At 43.1% G+C, this 27,236-nt stretch overlaps 1 protein-coding gene across 1 annotated transcript in view; it reads right to left on the reverse strand.

Moving 5' to 3' along the window:
* Positions 1 to 1,567: 1,567 nt before the first annotated feature.
* EP300 (EP300 lysine acetyltransferase) overlaps positions 1,568 to 27,236 on the reverse strand; it is a 76,749-nt gene continuing 51,080 nt past the window's right edge. The window contains exons 13-31 of the mRNA XM_080811261.1: positions 25,629 to 25,766; positions 24,637 to 25,074; positions 23,184 to 23,363; positions 22,838 to 22,982; positions 20,897 to 21,015; positions 19,336 to 19,575; positions 18,394 to 18,482; positions 16,376 to 16,456; positions 14,259 to 14,315; positions 13,083 to 13,160; positions 11,381 to 11,448; positions 10,202 to 10,352; positions 9,956 to 10,102; positions 9,075 to 9,188; positions 8,283 to 8,448; positions 7,357 to 7,521; positions 6,220 to 6,381; positions 4,145 to 4,426; positions 1,568 to 3,936 (exon numbers count right to left, since the gene is read on the reverse strand). Coding sequence (XP_080667387.1) covers positions 1,717 to 3,936; positions 4,145 to 4,426; positions 6,220 to 6,381; positions 7,357 to 7,521; positions 8,283 to 8,448; positions 9,075 to 9,188; positions 9,956 to 10,102; positions 10,202 to 10,352; positions 11,381 to 11,448; positions 13,083 to 13,160; positions 14,259 to 14,315; positions 16,376 to 16,456; positions 18,394 to 18,482; positions 19,336 to 19,575; positions 20,897 to 21,015; positions 22,838 to 22,982; positions 23,184 to 23,363; positions 24,637 to 25,074; positions 25,629 to 25,766 — 5,040 coding nt within the window. The 3' untranslated portion in view covers positions 1,568 to 1,716. The remainder of the gene's footprint in view (positions 3,937 to 4,144; positions 4,427 to 6,219; positions 6,382 to 7,356; positions 7,522 to 8,282; positions 8,449 to 9,074; positions 9,189 to 9,955; positions 10,103 to 10,201; positions 10,353 to 11,380; positions 11,449 to 13,082; positions 13,161 to 14,258; positions 14,316 to 16,375; positions 16,457 to 18,393; positions 18,483 to 19,335; positions 19,576 to 20,896; positions 21,016 to 22,837; positions 22,983 to 23,183; positions 23,364 to 24,636; positions 25,075 to 25,628; positions 25,767 to 27,236) is intronic.

The following is a 27,236-nucleotide window of genomic DNA, read 5'->3' on the forward strand; positions in this document are numbered from 1 at the left end:
CCAGTAAGCTCTTCATTCATTCTTCATTCTAGCTAGCACAATATACTAAGGCTCATTGCTGTAATCTCTTAGGCTTCCAGGTTTTATTACCACACATTTTCCTTTCTTACAACCTCATCCCCCATTGACTTCTTAGTTGGCAAGTAGCAAAACCAAAGTGTAACAGGACAGGAACATACTGTTGCTGTAACATCCAGTGCCGCTGTTTCAAGGAGTTACTTCTGACTTGGGCAGATATAGGATTCCTCTAAGGTGCTCATTCTCATCTCTGTAAGATGAGAGAGATCAGAAGACCATGAGGTCATCCATCCATAGGGAGCCCTGGAAGAAGGTCCTATATAAAGCTATTATTGGCTAATTAATACCAAGTCAAACTGGTGAAACTGACATTTTGCTGGTCCTTGGGTTTTCCCGAGCTCTGGAGAAATTTATCAGAATCTATTTGTGAACTCACTTTACGTGATAGTTTAGGAAGGCTCCAAGCTAGTGCTTTTGCCTTTTCCTCTGAATCCCACGTATCAGGCACTTACTCAAATGGATGCATTCTAAGACAAAGATGTGATGGCAAGAAGTAAAACAAGGTCAGGTGTCTGTCTCACACAGTTTATTTAACAATAGGTAATAAGAAATCAAATTTAACAGTCTATACAGTGATCCAAAGTTCATATTTATAAGTAATCAACTTTAATTGCATGATTTACAACAGTTGAGGGTTTTTGCTTTCTATTTTCAAGTTTTACAGAAAGTGTGTGTGTGTGTGTGTGTGTGTGTGTGTGTGCGTGTGTGTGTATGGGGTAGGGGCAGGGTAAGGAGGAAGAAAGCAAGCAAAGAAGAAACCCCAGGGACATTTTGTATGTTAAAATCATCCCACTGGAATCGTTTCTTACCCTCTTTTTAATTTTTTCCTTTGTTAGATGTAAAAATAACGAAAAAAATTCTTTCAAGAAACAGAACCACAATATATAATACATCAATTTTGGCAGCTGCCCCTGTATATTTTGAAAAAGTCATTTTTCTCTCTACATGTACAAATTATTTTAATACTTGAAGTTTTTACGCTCAGACTTATGGAATAGAAAATTTTCTGGAGCACAAAAGTTGACTTGAGGGGAGGAAAGGTGAAATTTTTTTTTTTTTTTTTACATTTTTAAAAGAATGAACATCTTTGCACCCAGAGAAAAAAAATTGGTATTTTAATATATATTTATATATATTTATATATATATAGAATGTAATTTTAAAGTAACATTAACCCCTTTTGTCCTCTGGTTTTAGAAATGTTCTAACTCTTCCATAAAGTGAGGAAAATAGGGAAAAATGTCAACCATCTGCACCAGTAAATAATAACTATTAATATTACATATTTTCATTAATTTAAAAAAAATAATAAAACCTATCGGAGGTGCAAGGCAGGAGCATGTGGTTGGCTTCACAGACCTCAGCCTCCTCCCAGTGCACACTTGAACCACACACACAAGGGAAAAAAAAAAGGCCGGTGGTAACCAGCCATAACAAAAATATATTCTTTGTATTCTATCATCCCTCAGGTTCATCTGGCATGTTTGCTTTAAACCACAAACAGCTACTGCACAGTTCTTGTGTGTTCCACGGAAAATTGTCTTTAGGCTAAGAAAGATTCAAAAAAATTGTTTTCAGTACAAAAAGTCTTGTTAAGAGAAAATAATTTTTTTGCTCCCAAAATACTACAAGGTGTCTCTAGTGTATGTCTAGTGTACTCTGTGAGAGGTTTGAATTCAAGTCTGAGTTATCGGTGCTGAGTCCCAGGTCCGTGGCGCTTGCACCATGGAGGTTTGCCATGCCTGGATTGCTAGCGAGCTGAGACAGCATTGAACTCTGGTCCGGGCTGGCAAAATGCCCTTGTTCCATGGGGTTGGCCTGGGCAGCTACCAGCCCAGGGTGTGGAGAACTGGTCTGTGGGGAAACGTGGTGTGGAGAAGGCTGAGGCTGCATCCTTGGGGAAGGGCTGGAGTGGGGGGGCTGGGACTGTGGCCGCGGAGAAGGGACAGGCTGGGGAGAACGCACTTGATTGGAGAGAGAAGAAGGGATCTGCTGGCCTTGGAGGTGTGGGGACTGAGCCTGGCCTGGGAGCATATGCTGCTGGGGGCTCATGGGGTTGGGCTGAGCGGGGGACCCCATCTGCTGCTGGAGGAGTCGTTGCTGATACGCCTGCAGGCTGGCTCCGGCCTCCGCCCCCAAGGCCTGCGGGAGCTGGCCCATTTGCCCCATGCTCCCCTGTTGCATCTGCTGCATGTGGTGCTGCATCCGCGGCGGCTGCTGCTGCTGGGGGGGCGGTGGCGGCGGGGGGTAGCCGACTCCTTGGGGTTGCTGGAACTGGTTATGGTTGGCCATCCCGGGGCCGATTCCGGGCCCCGCTCCCTGCTGCTGCTGCTGCTGCTGCTGCATCATCTGCTGCCGCCTCAAGATGTCTCGGAACTGCGAAGGCATGGTGCTGTGGTTCATGTTCATCTGCTGAGCCTGGGGGCTCATCCCGCCCATGGGCGGCTGGAGCTGCTGCTGCGGCTGCTGCTGGGGCAGGCCGGCCCTCTGGACGCCTGCTTGCATGGGGTTCATGTTAGGCATGGCTGGGTTAGAGTGCACCCCCTGCTGGCCTGGCAGGGTGGGTGGCTGCAGCCCCGGCTGGCCCTGGGGCATGCCAGGCTGCCCAGGGAGGGGCTGCGGATTCGAGTTGGCATACTTGGCAGCCCGCTGCTTGATGAACGCAGCCAACAGCTGGGGGTTGGCGTGAAGGATACTAAGCACCTGTTGCTGCTGTAGGGGAGAGCTGGGAGACCTGAGAGTCCGCAAAAGGTTTTGTAAGGCTTGTTGAGACACAGTGCCTGGTTTGAGAGGGCTCACACCTACCTGGCCCAGTCCTGGCTGGGGAGCGATATTCAAGGGCTGGCCATGCTGGGCCACCGACATCATGGCTGGTGGCCGCGGCATCCCAGGCTGTAGCTGCTGGGGCTGAGGCAATCCTCCCTGCACCCACTGCGGCTGCTGCTGCATCCCCGTGGGCCCCATCCCTGGCTCCAGATGCCCGCTGGGACCTCTGGTCATCGGGGGTGGGTTCATACCCATGGGGGCCATTGGAGTCATCTGGGGCATCTGGTGCTGGATTGGCCTTTGAAAAATTTGCACGTGGGCCATCTGGCGCTGCGTCTCAGCCGCCCTCTGAATCTGCATGGCCATTTCCACTGCGGCGGGCGGGGGCCCCGGGAGGGGTGGCTGAGCAGTCTGAGGGGGGGTGGGAGGGGTCACCTGGCCCGCCGCCTTACCCTGGGAGACAGGGCCAGCAGGCTGAGTCCTGGGCAGGTAGGGCGGCATGCTGTTGGGAGGGGTGGGCTGAGGCTGCGAGGGAGGCTGGGGCTGCGGCGTCTGCGGTGTGGCTGGCTGCTGGCCCGTGGGCGTGGTGGGAGTGGCAGGAGTCGGGGAGGGCAGACCCTGCTGCTGCCCCACCACGCCGGTCCGCTGCATGCTGGCCATCCTCCTGCGGAGCATCTGCGCCTGCTGGAGCCGGTGCTGCAGCTGCTGCTGCCGGAGCTTCTGCTTGATGTTGAGGCAGAAGGGCACCGGGCACTTGTTCTCCTGGCAGTGCTTGGCGTGGTAGCAGCAGAGGGCGATGAGCTGCTTGCAGATGGGGCAGCCCCCGTTGGTTTTCCGCTTGCAGCCCTTGGTGTGCTGCACCACCCGCTTCATCTTCTGGCAGGACGGCAGCGAGCAGTTGGCGTTGCGGCACTGGCAGGCGTGCACCAGGGACTGGATGCAGCGCTGGATGCTCAGGCGGCGAGAGTCTCCCGGGCTCTGGGTGGCCGCAGCCTGCTGGCTGTTGCTCTCGTCGTCTAAGCCGAGACCGAGTTTCTCCATTTTGTGGTCATGGTTTTTAGTGTTATAGCAGGTGATACACAAATCATAATCCTGCGGGGAAAATGGGTGCAGTCAACTCTCCCGGACGGAGTCATTCGGGCCCCAAAGCTGCCTTGTAGAGAGCCACTCCAAGGCTGGGCCCCTCCCGCTCTGCTCTGACTCCCCACCGGCACCAAGCACAGGCCTGTGTAGTAACGTCTGTTCCTGCTGCCTCTTGGGGACCCAGACCTCCCCCCGCTCCCCCGCCCCCGGGGCCTACCTCGCAGACGGTGCAGTGCCAGCGCGTCTCCACGTGGTGTTTGCACTCGTTGCAGGTATAGACGAAGCGGTCCTGGCTCTGGGTGTGCAGCTCCACCAGCATGCACATGGTGGACCACTGGGCTCTTCGGAGTGAAGAGAACTCCAGGTGCTTGTCCCTCGCGAGGGTAAGGAAGGCATCCCGCCCATCCATCAGATCGCAGGGGATGAGGGGGTCAGGATCGACAATGGGAGGCAGGGAGTTGGCGGCAGGGCCAGCGATGAGACGGATCACAAAGAAGACCTACGAAAGAGACCATCGCAGTCTGACTCCAGGGTAAGTGCAGCGCTGGGTCAATGGCAGCAAACAGGGGAGTCAGCAGGGAGGCTTGCAAGGCTGCTCAAAACCTCTGGTCTCTCCGCCGAGGACGACGACAGAGGGCCCAAGATCGACACCTTATTCTCTTATTTAATAATCCCTTCCAGATCAGAAGGGTCCACTCTAAGATCCAATCTACGGCCGACTCTGAATCGAATCACAAGGAAACAAGTCAGACAAATCCAAACTGAGGGACATTCTACTTGGGCCCTGACCTTCAATAAAACGCCCATGTTACCGATGACAAGAGAGCCGGGACTGAGACGGTAATCCTCGACTGGAGCCTAACAACCAGACATTAGAGAGTGGCGCCGGGGGCAATATCCTGAGTGTGAAGCCACAGTGTGGTTAAGGAGAGGAGGTCTTTTTTTCTTAGAAGGTGCTTGCTGAACTACAGATAAAAAAGGTGTAGCAAAATGTTAACAACCGGTGAATCTAAGTGAGGGGCAACACTCTGCAACTTTCTTAAGTTTGAAATTTGGGGGGTGAGAAAGAAAAAAGCAGAACCTTCTTAGTCCTTGCTGCAGAAACAAGAAAATTCTTGTTCATCGAAGTTTGAAAAGACACAACCACTCTTAACTCCCATAACCATTAGTGTAAAGGCTGCAACAGAAAGCCGGCATTGCACATGTACTTCGCGTTATTTGTATCTAACTATAAACTCTTACTAAGCTGAAAATCGCAAAGGTTCCTTCAAGAGATGAGGAACCTGTGAGCACCTGCTGCACTGCCCACTACATCCCGCCAGTTTCTCAGAAACGAAACTCTGTGCGAACTGGCAGTGACACTTGAACTTGGGCAGCAATATTTGCGTAAAACGAGATTAAGACATTTCTAGAAAAAGAACATAGGGCAAGAGAGCACACAGAGTAGAGACACCTCTTGAACAGATGCCAAAAGTGATAAGCATCAAGGGAGGACTGTGATGTGTGTCTGACCTTTCAACACTGGGTTTAACATTATGGCTCAAAGAAAGGCTCATAAAGCAAGGAAGAGCGTTTTGAAATGTGATGCACGGGAAAGCACTGGATCTAACCAGTGGGGAATCCCTTTAACGATGCACTCAAAACAGAGGCAAAGAAATAAAACCACCTGGTGACTCCCTTAGAAATCTTTACTACGACCAACCCTGCAGTAACAATCCTCTTGATTAGTTCCACTGTATGTTACCCTCTAGCTAAGACAATACCCAAATTTAAGCTAAACTGACAACCTTAGATTTTAATTCCCAATAGATAGCCGCTACTAACAGCTTCAGGCTAAACAAAGTCAGAAGACTAGATGCATAATTTAAGTCAAGCCTATTATAATACACTCTAGGGACCCTCCCCAACTACTTTGTCAGGCCAGAATCTCATGACACGAAATACTGCTCAAAATAGCTAATGATTATTGTTGATAACATCAAAACGAGGCACCCACCAGAACTCAGAAACCCTGAGGATTACAAACTGGGTTGGACAAACTATGCTTATGCTTTTAATGCACGAGACACAATACGACACCACTGAAATAATCAAGGAAACCTTATCACTTCCTGTTCTTAGCTCCCACTCTACCTATCCTCTTTTCTTTCTTCTTACCCCTCGGATGATTTCTTCCTTCTGAATTTCAAATGGTCCCGTGCTCACACCTTAAATGCTAACGGGGGGGGGGGGGGGGGGGCAGTGTTTCAGACCTCCTGCTCTGCTGCTTCCCCCCAAGTGGCTACCTCTTACCTCTTTGTGTTTCTCCATTGTGGCATACAGTTTCTGCGAGAGGTCGTTGGATACATTGGGCATGCCCGGCTTCTTCTTGTTGCCCCTACTCAGGCTGCTCTTGTTTTTGCTGGTTTTCTTATTATTTTTCTTTTTAGCATTTTTGCTGTCTCCCTTTGTCACCTGCAGGTTAGCAGAGGGGACAAGAAAATGTTAACATTCTTGTTAAGAAGTGATCTGAATAATACTAATGGTAATGGGTTCTTCTTTTCTTTGAAACTAGAGATTCTAATTCTACCAGTGCTTTCCAGACAGACCCTCTTTTTTTAAGCTTTTACAGCAGACTAATATTTACTAAGGTCTGTGCGCTAATTTTCTTCCAGTGAAGACTCCCTACGCTAAGACCCTTCAATAAGACAATGGTAGCCTTAGCTATTTGCTTAGAAGAGCCCCACAGTTTGGACACCACTCAGATCGATCCACCCTATTTCAGATTTGAGAACAGGGAGTAAGGAGTGAAAGGGTGGGCTACTGAACATTCTAGAATTTTATGGGCCTACTGTAAAAAAAACAACTTGAAAAGAGCCAGTCCATGAATTCAAGCTACAAGGCTGTGAGTTTAACAGGCTACTACTTAAAAGTGACTTTTGTTAGGTCAGACTCAACAGAGACCATGGTAGCTATGCTATGGGGAAGTAACTGACCAGGAAATGCTCCTCAGATGATCCCCTACAAAGCCAGATTCTGTCCGGGGGACTGGCAAACTCTGGCCCAGGCCTGTTTTCATACGGCTCAGAATGCTCTATACATATAGAAAGTAGTGTTGGGGGGTGGGGAGAAGCCCGAAATATTCAACCTGGATCTTTACGGAAAGCACTTTTGCCAGCCCCCTGCTCTAAACCGTTAATTTTCTATCAGTTTTTCAAGGTTTCCTTCCTTCTCTTTTTCATTGCCAGAAAATCCACGGGTCTAATGATAGAAAGGTTGAAAACCACTGGAACAGAACATTAATAACTTATCTAAGCCAATTATTTCCTGACCAATTTAAAGAACTTTCACACCTGAGAGTTCTAAGATCGAGTCAAAAGTGGAAGCCTGCTTGTGGATTATACCCGCCAATCAAGGCGGAAGCTGGAAAGGAAAGTGCAAAGCCCTTACATCTGTGCTCTCGCTGCTGGTGTTCTCTTCTCGCTTTCGCTCTTCCTCCTCCTGCTCCAGTTCCTTAATGCTCTCCTCCAGAACGTTGGGCCAGAAATCACCCTCAAAGTAAGGCAACTCCTTTGCACTTGTTAATCGATCTTCAGTAGCTTGTTTAAAAATATCCTGTGAAAACACCCCGGTACAGACAGGTATTTTTCTTTTTCTTTCTTTTTTTTTTAAAAGATGCATTTATCATTCAGAAGCAGTCATGGCTAGTGGACACAAGAAACACAAAGGACTGCAACATCTCCTGAAAGAAAGGCTGCAGAGATTTTATTGAGGGCCCAGGGAGACATTCAGTCCTAAACAGTGAAAACTCAAGGTCTGAAGTCAGTGGTTCTGGGTCTATCTATCCTCTGCCTGTGAGAACAGGGAGGTTACCTGCCTTTATACAAGTGGGACATCTTCCTGCTAGGACCAATGGCACAGGGGGAGGCACAATCAATCACACCGCGGCCTTCACTACAGCTGGTAACAGCGCACAGAGCAATGTGAGGCATGCCTGCCTTGCGCCCATCCCCCATCCCCCGACTCAGAAATATGTTCAAAACAACCCAAACCACAAATACTGGAATCTGCCTGGCTACAGGCTGCTCTGCTGCCTGGGAAAGCATCCAGTTCTTGCCTTTCTCCCCAGGAGTAAAAACAGATAAGAAACTTATCTGTTCAAGTTCTTATCATGAGACGCCCTCTAATCATGAATGGCTATTAAGAATACGTTTTTCATCACGTCTTTAAAACAGAGATTTGTAGATCTGACTCTTTTAAAACTGAGTTTTTTCTTCCTTTGAAAAAGGAAGAACAAACAGAAGATTTCTGTTAAGATGGTCAAATGGCAGACTACAGAGCAACAGATGAGTCCTTGCCCCCCAAGTCCTCCTGACCTTGTAGTCATGGACGATTCGCTCAGACACGGCCTTGTCAAGCATCTTTTTGTACCACTCCTGCAGTCGCTTGGGCTTGGGTATCTTCTGGTCAGGAGGATGGCAGTGGAAGATATAGTCATCTCCCTCACTTGGCGGACAAGCCCAAATATGCCCTGTCGTGTATCTAACAACACGGAGAGGGAATGTTCAAGAGAAAAGTTTACTGTCCATTCCAGAAAAAATGCTGTAGGGTGGGGTCAGTAGAGAAATAATATTAAGGCAACACTGAGTGTACAAGCCAGCATCAGGCCAGAAGCAGGCCTAACCCACTAACCCACAGCACTTACAGTGGGTCTCACAATGCATAGTTCTTATTGGAGGCTAGCCCTGGGTCCCCAAGTCCCCAGTTTGCATTTTAAGACCAAACCAAAGCTACGTGGGTCCACTCCGATAAGAGCTCAAGAGAATGCAAAATGTTAATGGAAGAACATGCCAGGGGAAGTGGGAATATTTTCAAGCACGTATTTACTTTGAACATAAGGAATCGGACTCATTTGTGTACTTCCAGATCTTAGTTTGGTTTTGGTTCTGGCCCTAAATGAGTAACAACCATCCAATCAAACTGCACCTAACAGCTAACTGAATGAAACAGAACTCATCTGAATGAGTCTGACTAGGGTCACAACAGCCGTTTCTGTCCAAATGACAACACTGAGAAAAGGGAGCAGGAAGTCACCCATGCTTCAACCTATGTCATGGTGGTCATTAGTTTAAGCTGTTTTTAAAGACAGCACTTATCAGTATGCTTACCCTAATTTCTTGACGTATTCTAAATATCCAATTAGAATTTCATGATAGACTGCGGTCCTCAAGCACTTAGGACGGAAGAAATGAACACTGTCGAGGTAAGATATGTAAACTCTCCTGCATCAAGTGGGGAGAAAGAAACCAAGTCAAGTTACATAAGGATTTCTTACTCATGTGGCTAAAAACACAATCTCTCTCTCCTGTGCTTTTCTCACCTCGTTGATAATGCACATCACATAGTCATAGATAAGTGACCAGACTGTGCACCATTCAGGGGAGTTTTGCGAGCCTATGGCTCTATTACAGACTCAGTACCCAGTAGTGCCCGAAACACAGTGTGTTAGTATTTATGGATCCAAATGTATTCTGGCAGCATTCTTTTTTTTTTTTTTTTTTTAAAGATTTTATTTATTTATTTGACAGAGAGAGATCACAAGCAGGCAGAGAGGCAGGCAGAGAGAGGAGGAAGCAGGCTCCCTGCTGAGCAGGGAGCCCAATGTGGGACTCGATCCCAGGACCCTGAGATCACGACCCGAGCCGAAGGCAGTGGCTTAACCCACTGAGCCACCCAAGCGCCCCTCTGGCAGCATTCTTGTTCTGGAAACAAACTCTAAACATATCCTAACATTTTTTCACATACCTCTCAGGCAAGGTGCTTTACCACAATCTAGATTTAAGGCCATTTTCTGAAAAATAGTCTGCTTCCCACTTCCAATTTCAGGCTGCTGTTCCTATCCCCTTCCTTATTACTATGACCACAGAACAGCAGTACTGAGCAGTGAAAATTTGCATTTCCATTTCCAAACCAAGCACATGAAATAGTTTCTTGCCCATGATGCTTCAAACTCCCACTCAAATTGGAAGACAGCTGTGTTAGGTCCTACCTCTGGTTGGGTGGAGGGCAGTCAGAGCCATACTCTTGAACATGCATGCCAAAGAAGCACAAGTCAACACCGTCTATCTCTTCAAAGGCAAAGAGGGCTTTGGTTCGGTATGGAAAGGATTCTGCCATCTCTCCACTATCTACAAACCTACACAATGCAGATTGGAGAGAAAAACATCTCATTCAGATCAGAATCATCAGCAGTAGCTACACTAAGCACAAGAGGAAAGGGGAAATTACTGGATACCTTGCTTTCATGCCTGGCTTCACTTCCACAGTTTTGTCAGAAGCATGAACTACCCGAACAGTGACTTCTCCTGATTCAGGGTGGTTTTGTCTCCTAAGAAAGTCATTCACACGGTTTTCCAGAAAGGTGCCAAGCCTGGTAGATGGCAACCCTAGAAATGCAGTGAGAAGTCCAGGAGTAACCAAGGTGCCAATTTATTACTGTTAAAAGTCTTAAGCTTCAATATCAAATATCATTTCTGCACAAATAAGATAACTTGATTTTGTTAAAGCAATGTGGTTAATATTTGAAAACAATCTTTAATTTAAAAAAAAAAAACAAACCTGGAATACTTCATGAACTTGTGTGCCATCCTTGCATAGGGACTATGCAAATCCCTATCATTCCAATTTTAGTACATGTGCAATCGAAGAAGACATGGTAGTCTTCCGCCCACCTCCTTTTTAAAAAAATATTTACTTTATGTACTAGAGAGGGCATATGAGTGTGGGGGCGGGGAGGGAGAAGCAGACTCCTCACTGAGCGGGGAGCCCTATGCAGGACTCAATCCCAGAACCAAAGGCAGCTGCTTATCCAACTGAGCCACCTAGGCACCCCTCCACCCAACTTTTTATTTGGAAAAATTTCCAATTTCAGATGTTAAAAAATAGAACACCTAAATGCACTTTGCCTCAACTGCAGTCATATTTAAAAATAGCACTGGTTAGGTATTATGAGAAACTTTATAGGAAAAAAAGCATTCTGTAGGTCAGTAAAAAGTGCAAAGGCATCTATAACGTTAAACCAAATACCAAATAATGTGATAATCTCAACTGTATGATAACAATCTTTGGCTACCACGCCCCCTGTCCCTGAAGCGAGACAGGTCTGCAAGAAGTCCTAACTGTATGGACCAAATCGAGGCAATCACGCATGGTATGGCAATTTTGGATAGTATTTCTACATGTGGCCCCCAAAATGAAGAAATTTAGGGAAAAAAATCCACACACATACCTTGCACATTTCAAATCCTGATCCTTTACGTTATTTCTACACCCAACGTGGGGCTTGAACTCACAACCCAGAGATCAAGAGTCACATGCTCTTCAGACTGAACCAGCTGCCTGGCCCCTTGGATAGTTTATTTTAACTATGTTTCAGGAAAGTATTGCCAGGATTTACTTCTAAGAGTAAACTTACTTTTAGCAGAAAACTTATTTTCTTTCCTGGTTCGTGCAGATTTCTTTAAGCAGCCATCACAGACAAATCTAAAATGTAAACCAAGACACTCCTTACACAGCTTAGAGAAACATTTAAAGTTAACATAGACTAGTAACAAAGTCTACCATATACATATATACACACACACATATATATATGTGTGTGTATATATATAAAGTTAAAATTCAAAACACAAGCTGGGAGAAATATTTCTAAATATATAATAACGACTTAAAGTAAGCAATATACAAAGAGCATTTAGAAAGCATTAAGGAAAAAAAAAAAGAATAAAAAAAAGTGTTTCTTAACCAAGTGACTGATCTTAAGTTGCAAGAATCACTGTAAGTCTTTTAACTATTCTTACCCAGCTCTTTAAATTAAGGAGAGCACTAAAAAGGCGTATCTGAACACAAGCCATACATACATCAAATGACTGATTTTTCCCTGCATGTTATTTTCTAGAAATGTGTTAATTAGCCACTTCTTCCCTGTGATCCCTAAACCAGCATCAACAATTAAAGTAAAGAGCATAGGACAGTGCAGAGATCCCATCTTTTTTTAACTTTGTATTTATTTATTCATTTAAGTAATCCCTCCCCACGATGGGGGCGGGGGGGGGGGGTGTGTGTGTGGCTTCAAACTCATGACCCTGAGTGAGATCAAGAGTCACTTGCTCTTCCAACTCTTCAGTCGGGCACCCTGAGATCATGTACAGACACCCCCAACCTTGAACAGAGCTGGTATCAACTCCATCCTGGAGAGTGAACGGAGACCCACAGTAGTAGACAAGTGTCACAATGGACAAAAATCCATTTACTGTTGTCAAAGTCTTTGATAATGTGCAGCTTAAGTAAATACATGGAGAATATTCAGAAACAGAACTTGGGACCCCAAAACAGCTTCTTTACAGAAATCTGTTTGTAGTCATTTCTATGAAACTCTTTCACTGGACAATAGCTATAATAACTTACTGTCCAACCCCCACAAAACATCAAATCCTAACCCATTTCACCATTTAGTAAACCATTCACAGCATGACATTTTCTCAGAGGTAAGAACAGAGCTGCCCCATGGACACCCTCTGTATCTTAAAATTTTCCTACTGTAGCCAGTATAAGCAGCACTCAAAATCTGGCAAATTTAATTCCTTCTAATAACTCTTTGCTAGTTTCTAGGTGCTAGAGATTTCTTAACTCTACTGATAAATCTTACAAAAATACTTAGTTTTGATGTGTAATGATTACAAAAGAATTTTAAAAACCAGACTATTTGTATATGGATTAAAACAAGGCATGCAAATTAAGAGAAAGACCTATATCTTTGGATTCTAGCTTAATGTTTTAAAAGTGAACTTCAGAATTTTTAAAAGATTTTATTTATTTATTTGAAAGATAAAAAGATAGAGAATGCAAGGCGTACAAGCAAGGGGAGCGGCAGAGGGAGAAGGAGCAGAACCCCAAAGAGCAGCAGGGAGCCTGACATGGGGGTCTATCCCAGGACCCCAGGATCATGACCTAAGCCGAAGACAGATGCTTTAACAGAGTGAGCCACCTAGGTGCCCCTAAAAGTGAATTTTAACTATCACACACAGTAACTTTGAAAATATGATACAATCATTGCAATGACAAAAACTTGCTAAAGTTCACAAAGAAAAACTCTAGAAAAAATACTAATGTCTCACCCAGATGGCCAGATGATTTCATGATGAAGGACACAGATCTGATGCATCTTTCTTCCACACTCTGTACATTCAACAAACCTGGAATGAAAAGCCGAAGAATTCGAGATTAAACCAGAACTTTAACTGGTTTAACTTTAACTAAATCAAAACTTTCCAACATTTTCCCTTATTCCTGACAATTTAAGACAGCCAAGATTACATTCAAAGAATGGAACTGTTTTTAAAAAGCTCTTCAGTGTTACAGGCAGAGCAAAATTCAAAAGCAATTAAGTCACTGAGTGTGACAATTTTATCTGAGAGAGAGGGAGCACATGGTGGGGGGGAGGAGGTTAGGGGTTAGGGGGGTTAGCACGATACAGAATTTAAGCAGACTCCCTGCTGAGTGTGGAGCCCAACTGCATGACCCCAAGATGATGACCTATGTGGAAACCAAGAGTCAGATACTTAACCAACTGTGACATCCAGGCATACCAAAAATTTTATTTTTAAGTAATTTCTACACCCAACATGGGGCTTGAACTTAAAACCCTGAGTCACATGCTCTACCTACTGAGCAGGCCAGGTGCCCCTAAATGTGACAATTTTAAATATGACTGTGGGTAGGCAGTAAAAAGTGAAAGATCACTACTGCTTAAACTTCCAAAGAAGTCTGATGCCATTGAGGATGCCTGGGTAGCTGAGATCACGATCCCAGGGTCCTGGGATCGAGTCCCACATCGGGCTCCTTGTTCAGCAGGAAGCCTGCTTCTACCTCAGTCTGCCACTCCCCCTGCTTGTGCGCATGCTCTCTCTGACAAAATCTATTTAAAAAAAAAAAAGGAAGAAGAAGTCTGACAGCGTTCTAACTGTTCCAGGAGCGTCCAGAGTACTAGGACTGTTTGGTACTTTCTGGGTGGCCTCACTACAAAGTAGGGGAGCATGAAGACGTCTGAAAATGCACAGGGAAGGAACACATGACACTCAGCAGAGGTAGGAGGGAGCTTCACTTGGGCCCAAACTATTCAGGGGATTTAGTGAAATGTAAATGATATTAACTGTAACGCTTCCAAATTTCCAGCATGCGTGTTGGACGTATGTTGTACAGATTTATCCTCAGACTGCACTGGCTATGCAAACAGAGAGAATGAAAGGAAGAGGGAATATCAAAGTAAACGGACTATTCAAGGCACCACTTACAGTTCAGGATCCAGTGTGTCATTTTTTCTCTTGGAAAATTGTTCTTTATTTATTGTACTAAGGAGAAAAGAGGGACACAATGAGAAAAAGCAATACAGAAAGATGAGCAATCTGACTACTATTCTAACCAAAGGAACAAATCTTGCAAAAGTGGATTATTTAAATCTTCTAAGACACTGAAGATACACTGAATAGGTACATTCTGGGCTCCCACATTTACATAAAGGAATGCCTATGTTTTTGGAGACTTTATAATAAATCTACCTCCCCTGAGAGGAAATGAAGAACCCAGTAACTTAACAACTGGAAACATAGGAGTTTGTTGTTCTTTTTAAAACCTTGTTTACTACTCATAGTAATCATTAGGTATTTATACCTTTTTTCTTTTTAAAAAATTTTGTCTTTGAGTAATCTCTACACCCAACATGGGGGCTGAACTCACCACCCTGAGGGTCAAGAGTCCCATGTTCCCCTGACTGAGACAGCCAGGTGCCCCCAGCATTTATAGCTTTTAGTAATAGACAGCTCCTAGACCGAGCTATGAAGATGGTGTAGATGGAAGGAGCTAAACCCCTATTTAAAATTAATATTCATTTCTTAGGACAGTCTAGTCAAGTAACATTTTATAGTAATAAAAAAAATCTCAATATTAAAACATGTATTTCAGGTTACTAATTGTTACCTGTTTAAAACTTTCACATGGCCTCCCATCCGCAAATCTAGCACAACACACTGCTCATAGCCTCACAAACACAGACACTAACATCTTAACCTTCTCTACCTAGAATAAACTTCAGGGTGCCCAAGGCTGACTACAGTGATTGCTCCTCACAGAAAAGAGGACCTCTCTCCACACTTAAACTCCGTCCTACTACATATGGTCTAGATCTAAAGGGTGAAAGTCCTTCCTTTTCAAAGTGTGTTCTGAACACCAGCAGCATTTAAGGACCTAGGAGCTTGTCAGTAACGCAGACTCTCAGGCCCACTACAAACCTATAGAATTGGAAGGGGATTTCCATACTCTTTAGTCTAAGAAATTCATGGTCCTAAGGTTTAGATCTTGTGGGAAGCCACTCAACCGTACCAATGGTAAGGCTACCTTCCTTTCCTGCTATCAGGGGAACTTACTTAGAGCTAGTCAGCCTGATTTATTTAGCCAAGGGTCAGAAAATCTCCTTAAGGTTCAAGGGGACCCAGCCATCTACTCCCCAGACTAGCACCCGACTCTACTACATTGCAGTCCAACGGTGACTGAAGGAAAAGTGCAACTTCAAGACTTAATTCGGAAAAATTAACCAGTTTTCCCTCAGAAGCCCTATTTTTCACTAGTAGTGTAACAATTCCACACTTTTTGGAATGTTCTGAACTGCTTCTGTTTATTACAAGTTAAACCAGAAAGAAGGAACTGAAGAGTATTAAAAGTACACCAAATAGTTCTTTCTTCCTAAAACAGTACACACCTGAAACAGTGTCTAACTACATTTTAGCAATCAGAAGAGCTATTAGCCAATTTAAGCTATGTTTCCAAATTTGTCCTGGCATTTGCCACACACAGTAAGAGCTTGTGAGACTGCAAAAGCCCAACCAACCCTCCTCCTTCTGGGCTACTCTAATTAAGTGCCTAAACCCCTAATGTGAAATGAATGTTGCTCAACGATTATAATTGATTTCAGTACTGATAACCAAACATGAGAAGGCTATAAGGAAGTTATCTGTTCAATTCCCCTTCAACTTGAAAGAGTTAAATAAAACTTTGGTTCCCTTGCACTACAGCCTTTCAATTTTTAGGAGAGAAGCTGTTTCCATATAGAAGAAATACCTAAAATGACCATGCAACCCAGTGTTGATATATTTCCTAGATCAGTGTTGACAAAACTTTCTGCTGTGACAGAAATGTTTTCTATCTTTGCTGACTAACATGGCAGCCACTACCCACAGATGTCTATGGAACATCTGAAATGTGAACTTTTATTTCCTTTAATTAATTTGTATTTAAACAGCCAACTGTGGCAAAGAGCTACTATACTGGCAGTGTAACCCAAGACCACTAGAAGCTTAAGGATAATCACTTGACAACTAACCAAGACAGCACTTTCCAAAACAATGCAGTTACTTACGTTTGAGGCTGGGAAGGGTCATCCCCCAAAGAAACGCTCTCCCCTTGGATTTCATTGAAACACTTCTCACAGAAATGATACCTGTCGGCGAGAAGGCCATACTGGGGTGAACTGTTCCGTTCACACAACACAGCCCAAGCCAAGCAACGAAGCCACCAATCACAGCAGGCCAAGGAGGGGGACGGGAGCAGAGAGCAGGTCATCAACGGCGACAAGGACATTCAATGATGCAGATTTATGGGCCCCACAGTTTTTTTTTGTTTTGTTTTGTTTTGTTTTTGTTTTTTTTTTGTTTTTGTTTTTTGCAATCAAAGCCAAGTGCAGACAACGGACAAGCATGAGGGAGAAAAAAAAAACACAAAACAAACGAAGAAATGAGGGAATTGCAGGACAACAAAAAACATAAAAGCAAGACAAGACAACACAAAGCAGAAAGCCAAGGCAAAGCACAGATTAGCATTAAATATCTCAAATGGGATCACAAGTAGCAAATGATTACAGCAAATAAAATAAAAAAGTTTCACTTACACAGACCTACATTCTTTCATTTTAGTAATTAATGCTACTTGATGAAAATAATCAAAAGGAGGAAGGATAAATGTACTGGAGGAGAAGAACTGCTGCTCTATTACTGAAACATAACAATCACACACTTCTCCCCATTTCCAACAACAAAATAAGTAACAAATAAAAATCCACTATGGATACAGAACCAGGAAGCAATCACCTAAAAACAACCCCGACTGAAAAAAACCCACAAAATTTTTTTGGTCCCAACGAAGCCACGTTAAGTTAAAAAAAGTTTTTTTTCAATGAAAACTCTGCACAAGTGCTTAAATACTGATTGCAGCCACCAACTGACAGCTGAAAAGGCAAAGGCAGGCAGTGTTGCACACAGGCGCATGATTACATGTTCCTTAGGTACAAAGATTACAAACACTGCGCACTGATGTTAAAAATCCAAAAATGGCATAAATGTCAAGACTGCAACATGAGGAAAGTTTCACGCAAGTTGCCACTTTTTTTTTTTTAACGTAAGTGCTTTTAACAACTTGATTCACTTTTCCTAGGTATTAACAGTGAAAAACTATGGATTCTAATGATTACAACAAAGCATTAGGAGAGTGCACCTAACTTTTTGTAAACAAAACAAAAAGTTTACGTGACTTTTTCAAAGCTAGAAATGCAACTGTAGCACACAAGTCCAGCAAGAACCACCACCATGGGGTTGGTTTTATTAAAGAGTATTAACTGCCTGGTCTTGTTATGACTGTCTCAGAGCCCCAAGTTATATTTGTAGGCTAATGACTGAAAACAGGAGACAGATCATGCTTAAGATAGATAAATGAATGCCATCTGTATGATTACAGCCATTGTTTGGCCAGGAGAAAAATAAGGCAGAGGTTCCTAATTTGTTAGAACTCTACCATCCACTGTCATATTCAAAATAAATTTTAAGTAACAGTCTGGTGCAGACCTATTTTTTGGAGATTTTCCTTTTTATTGGCTTAACAGAGGCAAAGAAAAAACTCTGAAATCCTGTTTTCATTTGCTCTGAGTACAACTTAGTGACAGGCTGCACACAAAAACGAAACATTTCCCTGAAGATATAGCTGGCTAACAACTTTTGGTACAAGCTTTTTGGGTAGTTTTTGGGAAGGAGATGGCAGCAATTTCACGGACAAGAAAAGACATTCATTTAAAAATTCTCTCAGCCTCAGGCAGTGGTAAGTTGGGATATAATGCCATCTATGCTACCAACTCACAAAGTTGCTTAACCTCTTGAGGATTTGGGCTCCTGCCTTCTAAAAATAAGGGGCCAGACAACTGACACAAGGCTACCTTCCGCTATACTGATTCTGCAAACAAAGGCCGAATGCTAAGACCAGAACTTGTGCTGTACAGTTGTTTTCAAGCAAGATACACATGAACCATGAATGTATGTGTGCTGGTCCATCCGCATGCAGTCCCTGGACACACGGATACGCGGACCATGGTCCACACATGGTTGAGCTTACCTGTTCTGGTAACTGTAGTAAGTGGCATCACGAGGGATTGTGCACAACTGTTTGCCATAGCAACAGAGTGTCTGTGGAGAAAACTCCAACTGCAATAGAAACCATTTGTTAAATAGTACACAGGCCTGCAAAACAAGCTAGAATAGTCAAAATGGCATTTCAGAAAGAAAAGTCAGTGAATTCTTGAGTTCTCATTTATACAATGGGCTAACTCAATTTCTAAGAGCACACACAGAACTAACACCACTCTTAATATCCTGCAGCAGTCCCACTTCTCAACAGGCAAAGACCACACTAGTGGATGCCTAAGATCCTGGACAGTACCAAACTGTAAATATAGTATCATGTTGTCTCCTATACATACATATCTATAATAAAGTTAACTTATAAATTAGACACAGGTAAGAGATTAATAACTAATAATAAAACAAAACAATAATAATAATATACTAAAGACATAGTTATGTGATCGTGGCCTTTCTCAAAATATCTTACTGTATTGTACCCACCCTTCTTGTGATGCTATGATGCCTAGGTGAAGACATGAAATGAGCTCAATGACGTAGGTGTTCCAAAGTAGCATAAAAGCTACTACTAACCTCTTGCTAGTATGTCAGAAGGTGCATCATCTGTTTCTGGACCACGGTTGACAGAAACCATGGGAAGGAAACCCATGACAAAGAGGGACTACTGTACTTTATCTGCTCACCACTCTGAGGTGAGCGGGGCCGTCATGTCCTTCAACCACTTAGCAAAAAACTCAGTAGGACAAGATGAAATGCATGTAAGGTGGTATGCACAGGAAAACCAGCTCATGCCAGAACCGTGCACCCATAGGTGAAGATGATTCAAAGTCCTATTCCAGGTGAGTTTACAATCTGATAATTTAGGATTCTAATTAGTCAAGCTTTCAGTAATTCTTACCGGTGAAAAATTTCTTACCTTTCTGCCACAACAATATCCAAGGCTTTGCATTACTGGGTCAATTTCTTGTTCAAAGACTTCAGACAGCTTGGAGCAATACTTGTATACCCGAGATGTTTTCCGATTATACAACCAGGCATTGTTGAACATAAGCCAAATGTCATCCACATACTGCCAGGGTTCCTGATACTGTCCAGTGTCTAACTTCCTCTTGATGGTAGAAAGGTCCATGGGGCTCTTCACAATATCAAAGTAATCCTAGAGAGGTAAGTGGCACCAAGCAACATTATCTCAGTCTCAGTATGTTTTAAGGCAGATGGTGTGTCTTCCTATTATAATCATGAGTTTTCCAGAAAAGCTGAGTCTTTGACCTGATTGTATATCCAAGAAATTGTCTGATGCCCTTCACTTTCTTTTAAAGATTTAAATTAGAGAAAGAGAGCACATGGGCAAGTGTATCAACTGGGGGAGGGCAGAAGGAGAGAAAATCCTCAAGCAGACTCCCCACTGAGCACGGAGCCTAACACACGGGGCTGGATCCCAGGACCCAGGGATCATGACCTGAGCTGAAATTAAGAGACAGCTACTCAACCGAATGAGCCACTCAGGCACCCCTATCACTTCTTTAAATTACTAGTCTATAGAGATATTAACAGAGCTACTATGTAGACTTTCCAGATAGTAGGCTGATGATCTACTGAAACTCCAGGTTCCTTACTACGGTATATATCATCCATTTAAAGACCAAGAAGTCAAATGGCCTGTTTTAACATTTTAGTACTAAAAAGGGCCTACAGATGAGAAAACAAAGCCCAGTGAATATCAGTGATCTAAGGTCACAGAAAACTAGGGGAAGAAAGAAGTTCCTAAGAACTTTGCCTCCATAAGCACTCCAATGCCTTATTCAACACCACTTAGAAGCCTCAAATGAAGGCTCCCAGCAGCCTGGTGTAGAAAGGCCAACTTTAGAAACAGATGAAGCTAATTTGGTCCAATCTTTTCTACCAAATAAACCTGTGACCTAGTAATCACACTCCTTGGTATATACCCCAAAGAAACAAAAACATACACCCACACAAAATTTTGCGCGTGAATGAATATTCATAGCAGCACTACCCTCAACAGCCCCAAAGTGCAAACAACTCAAATGTCTACAAACTCACGAATGGGTAAAGAAAATGTGATGTGGCCATACAGAGGGATATTTCTGGACTACAAAAAGAACGATGTACAGGTTCATGCTATAATATGGATGAACCTTGAATGAAGCCTGTCATAAACACATACTATTTAATTCCATTTAATGAAATGCCCATAAACAAATCCATAGAGACAGAAGCAGACTAGTGGTTGGATGGGGGGGAGGAAATGGGAGTGACTACTTATGGACATGGGGTTTCTTTTTGGGGGGTGATGAAAATGATCCAAAACAGACTAGCCGTAGTTGCACAATCCTGTTAATACACAAAAATCACTGAATTATTCAGTTTAAATGGGTGTCTTGTATAATACGTGAATTACATCTAAATAAAGCTGTTAACAAATAAAAAAAAAAATTAAAGTACCACCACATACTTACAGGGATTCCAAGAAGTTGAGGGTCCACAGGTTGACGAAAGGGAAGGGATTCTGGATCCTGCCGGTAAAGTGCCTCCAAAGTTGGCATCAGTGCCTGTCGTAACTCCTCTGGTTTGAAAACTTAAGAGCACATTTGAAATTAGTTATCAATTAAGCAAAAGAAGAAATGCTCAAGTTGAAGCTATAAAAACATCTCACAAACCACAAATCTGCCTAACAGTATCTCCATGAAGGTATCATTTAGGACACACTTCCTACTTCTAATTCCCGGTCCGCATCAGGTAGCGCCTTCAAAACACCATGTCTAGTCAACTTTAAACACCCTTCATAACTCAGCTAATTTTTCAGTCAGAAATTCAGTTAAGATAGTCTTGACCAAGTAGAAACGGAATCTCAAGCATTCCAAAAATTTTTGAACAGACCTGTCAAAAAAACGTTTCAAAATATACTAGCGATGGGGAAGGACAGGCGATGCTGTTGAACAAGAATAGAAGTAAGGCCTCATTCATGATAACAGTATTTAACAAGTCAGAAATTAGACCTGCATTATCTAAACGCTAAAGGAATCCGAAACCCTGAGGGGAAGAGTCCCTCATTAAATTTAGCTTGGTGTCTTAGAGCTGAGGAGGACATATCATCTTAATGGCAAATGTTAGGTTTAAGTCTAAACAGAGAACTAAATTGTTATTGCCAAAAAATGGACTGAGTTGATCAAATTTCATCCCAGTGTGCCGTTAATATGTCCTAAAGATCAGGAAAGATTTGACGATGTGTCCCAAGTGGATTTAATTTAAGCTATTATTTAAGAAGCTATTCATTAAAGGTCCAATCTTGGGCTTTAAAACACTCTCAGCACAGGCCTTCTTACTTCTTCTATTTACAAATTAATTTTTATCTTCACGAGGGGATATCTGTTAGTACTTTAGATATTTTTCACTTGATGGTGGGGGCGACCATGAAAAAAAAATGAACAAACAGGAGAAGATACTTTGTTTTTCATATCTGGTTGTACTCAAAAGAAACAAAATTTGAACCTGTGAAATTAGCTATTTTAAAGACAGATTTCTAATAATAAGATTGGGTTTCTTACAGCCTATATTAAAATACCACTTCAGTTATATAAATCTTATTAAAATACAAATAATTTTTCGACTCCAACATTCTAAACTGCATTATATTAACAGAAAAACTTTGTATGTGCTATTGTGAGGAGCCAGCAGACTCCTCTCTTGAGAGAAGTCCTACCATAGAAGGCATCATTAGAGCCATGAGAAGTTCTAGTCCTACAGTAGTTGGTAAATCAGTTTTTGTGGGAATTAACTAAAGAGAGAAACACTCTGTGTGAAGCAGAGCTGTTTGCTGGGCTTGACTCATTAATACTTAAAGAGTTGGCTGGGAGCAGAGACTCTGAATCAGCCCACCTGGGTTCACTTACCAGCTGAGTAAGCTGGGGCAAGCTACTTAACCTTCCTAAGCCTCAGGTCTTCCCTGCCTGTAAAGCAGGGATCAATAACCCCAGAGATGCTGTCAAGTTTTTAGAGGAGACAATGCAGGTGGCACAGTGCCTAGTGCCCAGGTTAACAACGAACAGTACTATGGTCACTGCTATTATTTCCTGCATTTTAGTCAAGGATATGTAACAATTTCTCTCCTCTGGTGGAAAATAATTTTTTTGAGAGGTTGTTAACCAGCCCACCCTGAAGAAATGATGGATGCGACTGACCCAATGACTGCAGGAAGGAACTATGCCTATAGAAAAGAAAAAGTCTTCTCCAATATTATTAATAACCCAGAGACCAGGCAAAATGGGCTCCAGGCTTAATGAAATCACATTAAAATCAATTTCTCAAACCCAAGAAGCCTGATCCCGTTCTATTCTAAGTCTTGGGTTTTTTTTTTTTTTTTCCCTTGTCTCCAGGAACAGAGAGCCTAAAAGACCTACTCTTCTTCTTTGACTGTCCCGGGGCGGGAGATGACTGGGTAGCTGAAGTACTTGGCTGGTCTTCCTCCTCTTTTGTTTCGGTTTTTAATTCAGTGCCTCTCTCTTCTGTTTCTGTAGGTTCCATTTTACAGTCTTCTGCTTTACTCTGAAAGATAAGGTAAAAGTTGTTAGTATTCCAAAGACTTGCCAACCAGGAAGCAACAAGATCATTATCTTATTTACTATCCTGTAGAAATATCTGAAGACCCTTTCTCATCTGGAAACCAATGAAATGAGACCTAATTATCTGAATGCTAATTTCCTAGACTGAGGCCCTAACCAACGGCAGTCCTTGCCCTGCTCTCACCTCTGCGATATCCTCTGGCTGAGCATCTGCCGGTTCTGGTGGTTCCACTTCCATCTTTGCCTCCATTTTCACTTCCTGTGAAGGCTGCTTCTCAGGAATGGTCTGAGAACTCACTTCTGTGCTACTAGTGGATGGAGGGTTTGATACCTGCCCTTCAATGCTTACGGCTGGTTGGGAAAGCTGGGCGTAAAGAGAGGAAAACACACAAAAAGTTCGCCAATTATACAACCAGAGTTTAAGCTCCAAAACAGGATGGCATGATTAACAACCTAAATCTAGACTCCTCTCATTACATTCATTTATGGTGCTTTCACATACTCGGCCTACTCCACTCCCTTGAAGTAAACCGTGCGTTAGAACAGGAGACTGAGGGCTTGCAAAACTGGCTGGCTGACCGTACAAGCGAGAGACACTAGCAGTTCCTGCACTAGCTGTCCTGTGCCAGGGTGTGAGGGCTGGGGTCTCAGAGATGACTGCCTCAGAGAAGCTCACATTTAGAGAGAAATGGAAAGAAAAGAAGGATTGACTAGCTATTTTGTTTTGTTTTTTAACTTTCCAGTGGGAAGATCTGCAAGGCTATAGAAAAAGTAGAGAACATATCATGAACTCCCACACTGAGTGGCTGTTTCGAATCACCACATTCTAATGGGATAACCAGTAATCTCTTTTCCTAGGTCTTCCAATAAGAAACCTCATGAGTAGTTAAGAATTTTCAGGAACCCTAATCAAAAGTTTCCTTTCCGCATTCTACTGTTCCTTGCCTATCAGAGGGTGGGACGAACCAGCTGCTGACTTATGGTGTTTTATGAAGTAGTTATGACTCATGTACTTTTTTGTTCACCAACATGACAGAAAACTAAAATGTAGGTATCAGTAAGCAAGCCTCAGAAAGTTCTGAGCCTTGACACAAAGAATTCCATTAGTAAGGATGCAACTATTAGATGGGAACTTAGATTTCTGCTACGTACATGATGAACCTCTCACAAGGAAGCTATGGACTGTTCAAGACCCATACTTTTCTCACCTTAGGTCATGAATTTCTAACCTTGGCTAGGACCAGACATTCATAAATCTATGGTTTTGTTCGTTTACTCTCAAATACTACAGCTCAGACTGTTCGAAAAAGATTCTTTAAATAAGCAGAAAAGTTATGTGATGTGCTGAACATACTACAGATTCTTTCCCCTTGTCACCTGCTTATATGCCCTCAAGTCTCAGAACACAACGCAAAACATACCACAGTGTCAGACCTAAACAAAGTCTTTGAGCTCCTTCTATGCTAGGTACTAATTATCGTAAGAAAGAACAGGAAGGAAAAGAAAGTCCCTAACTGCAAAGAGATTCTAGTTTAACTGGGGAGACAACACAATACAAACCAGAACCGGCATATAAATAATCTTAACACTACAGTACAATCTGAAAGGGTTCAGCGGAAACCCAACTCTCTGCTTACTGGAGTCGCAGGCTGTGGGGGCAGCAGCGGCGCTGTCGGGGTGGGAACAGATGCTGCTGTACTCTGCTGGGAGAGAGGCTGCTGCTGGGGCTGGTCAGCTGAAGGAGCAGCAGGAAGTGAAGGCTGAACTTGAGGAGGAAGTTGCGTTGGTGGTGGTGTGGGTGTCTGCCTTGGAGGCGGATGCAGAGCCTGGGTCTGCGGCCCGGGTGGCAAGGCTGGAGGTGTAGGAACAGGGGCTGGAATTGCTGTTGCTGGTGGCTGCTGAGCCCCTATGCTTGGGGGAGTGTGGTGAGGCGTAGGGGTGCGACTAGGTACTGGAGAGGGTGAATTCTGATGCAGAGCTGACTGAGGGAGAGGGGGACAGTGAATGTGGCTCCCTTGAGACCCTGGAGGCATTATAGGAGAGTTCACAGGGCAGGAAGAACTGGACATTTGTGCCTGTTAAATGAGAAACAGAACAAGATGGCACTTGAGAACACAGTAAAATATTTACACAGCAATATGCTTCCATTTCAAAATGTGTCAAAACTTCACATAATCCACCAACGTAGTACTTAATTAAGTAGACTTCAAAGAAAATTCACCAAAAAATCCCGAAAACAAAACAACCCACAACAAAATGGGCCTCAGCCACTTCAGGGGCATGGGACGGTTGAGTACACAGTATTTTCTGCCTGGCTATGCTCTCCTTAGCCATAGTTCTTTCTTCTGTATTACAACTCTAAGATTTCATTTTAAGAAGTGTTCACTACTATTAAAAAATGGTTACAATTATCAACTTAATCTCTTTTCTAGTTTGTAACAATTAGCAGCACTGCTATATCACAGAATAATCTTTTCATGTCCAGAATACCATATGTGCATAATTGCTCTTCTTAAAAACCCTCTATTTTCACCCATTATTTGCTGCCACCCTTTCCTGTAAAAACCTAGATCAAGAGAAGTTTAAGGACTCCTAAGAACAAGTGAAAAAACCCATCTGTGAGACCTACTTGAGACACTGGTGCTTGACCGCCAGACGGAGCCAAAGGCATATTTGTTACATTCATTCCCTGTGCTGAGAACTGAGTCTGGGGAAGGAACTGGCTCTGGCTGGAAGGCTGCTGCATGCGAGGCCCATAGCCCATAGGCTGCATAGGGGGGAAAAAAAAAAACAAAACATTACACAGAGCACCAATTGCTTCATTATGGTTATTCTACTAGTTAGAATCACAACTGCTGTGGCTCTGCTGAGGGGAAAGGTGGGTAGAAAAGGAAGAAAGTGCAACACTGGACTCTCGTGCAAAGATAATGGAGAACAGCCTTACAGCTGACCCAAGCCTACTCTAAACCAATTATGGGGGGTTACAGACAAACCAGTTCCGATACACACCTGACAAGGTACAGAGGTGACCACTCTTTGCATACTGTTAAGTGACAGTGAAATACACCTTCACAAGGTCTGTGTTCACGTCATGATGTTGCAGTAGCACAAACCGTAAGAATCTATAATCAGTACAATTAAAATCTTACAAAGATTTGTGGCTGAACTTGGTGGCATTCATGGTCCACAAATATTTGAAGATTGTTATATTTCATTTCTTTCATGGCGGGGAGGTGTTTACAGTACTTTATTCATAAAAGTCAACAACTGGAAACAATCAAAATGTCCATCAATAACAGAAAGAATAAACACATTGTCGCACACTCACTAAATCGACTACTACTCAGCAATAACAAATTATGGACATAAACAACAATGCAGATGAACATTAAAACCATTATGTTGAGCCAAAAAGGCCAGACACAAGAGTACATTTGAATAATTCCATTTATATGAAGATGAGAAACAGGTAAGGCTAATCCATGGTGACAGTAATCAAGGTATCAGCTGTCTAATGGGGACAGTGATTCAGTGGAAGGGGACACGAGGGCACTCTTAGTGGAAATGTGTTTTATCTTGAGGATTATTAAATTTCATTTCTAAAAGTCTGCAAACAAATATAGGCCTTTAATAGAGAAAGCAATTATGGAAAAACAAAGGTCAAATACTTAATAATGTAAGAAAGATTATTAAAACATGGCAGTCTGACGCTCAAGAACTAAAGACACTACCTAATTCTGAAAGCATAAGGGTTGGGGTTAACATGGCAAGGTGGACTGCCTTAGAATTTGCACAAGGAGAGGTGAATGCTCAGAGTCCCTCTTCTCCGGTCCCTAGAACCTAACGATTGCCCCTACATCACTCTTGCGAGAGACAGTTTCCTGTCTGGATAGGTTCTATGTTTGATGCACATTACAGAAGAGCGGCGACCATCAAAGTATGCAGGCTACTAAATATTTAGACTCCAGGGAAAGGTGACTGTCGTTCTTATCAGCTTTCTTCTTGTAAGAGGACCACGGGTTTCTTAGTGTTTATTTTATATAGATTATAATCAACAGAGTTCCTTAACTATCTTGGACCCTCTAATACATTTACTTCAGAAACTTGGTTTTTCATTTAAAGCTGTAAACCTGTTTTATGCCACCATGTTAAGTTCTGAAATTACTGGTTATAGAGCATTCCAATTTACAAATGTACCGTAACTGAACCATAATGAATCCCTGACTGTACATTCAGG

The sequence above is a fragment of the Martes martes genome, assembly GCF_963455335.1.
Source record: "Martes martes genome assembly, chromosome: 8".
Lineage (NCBI taxonomy): Eukaryota > Metazoa > Chordata > Mammalia > Carnivora > Mustelidae > Martes > Martes martes.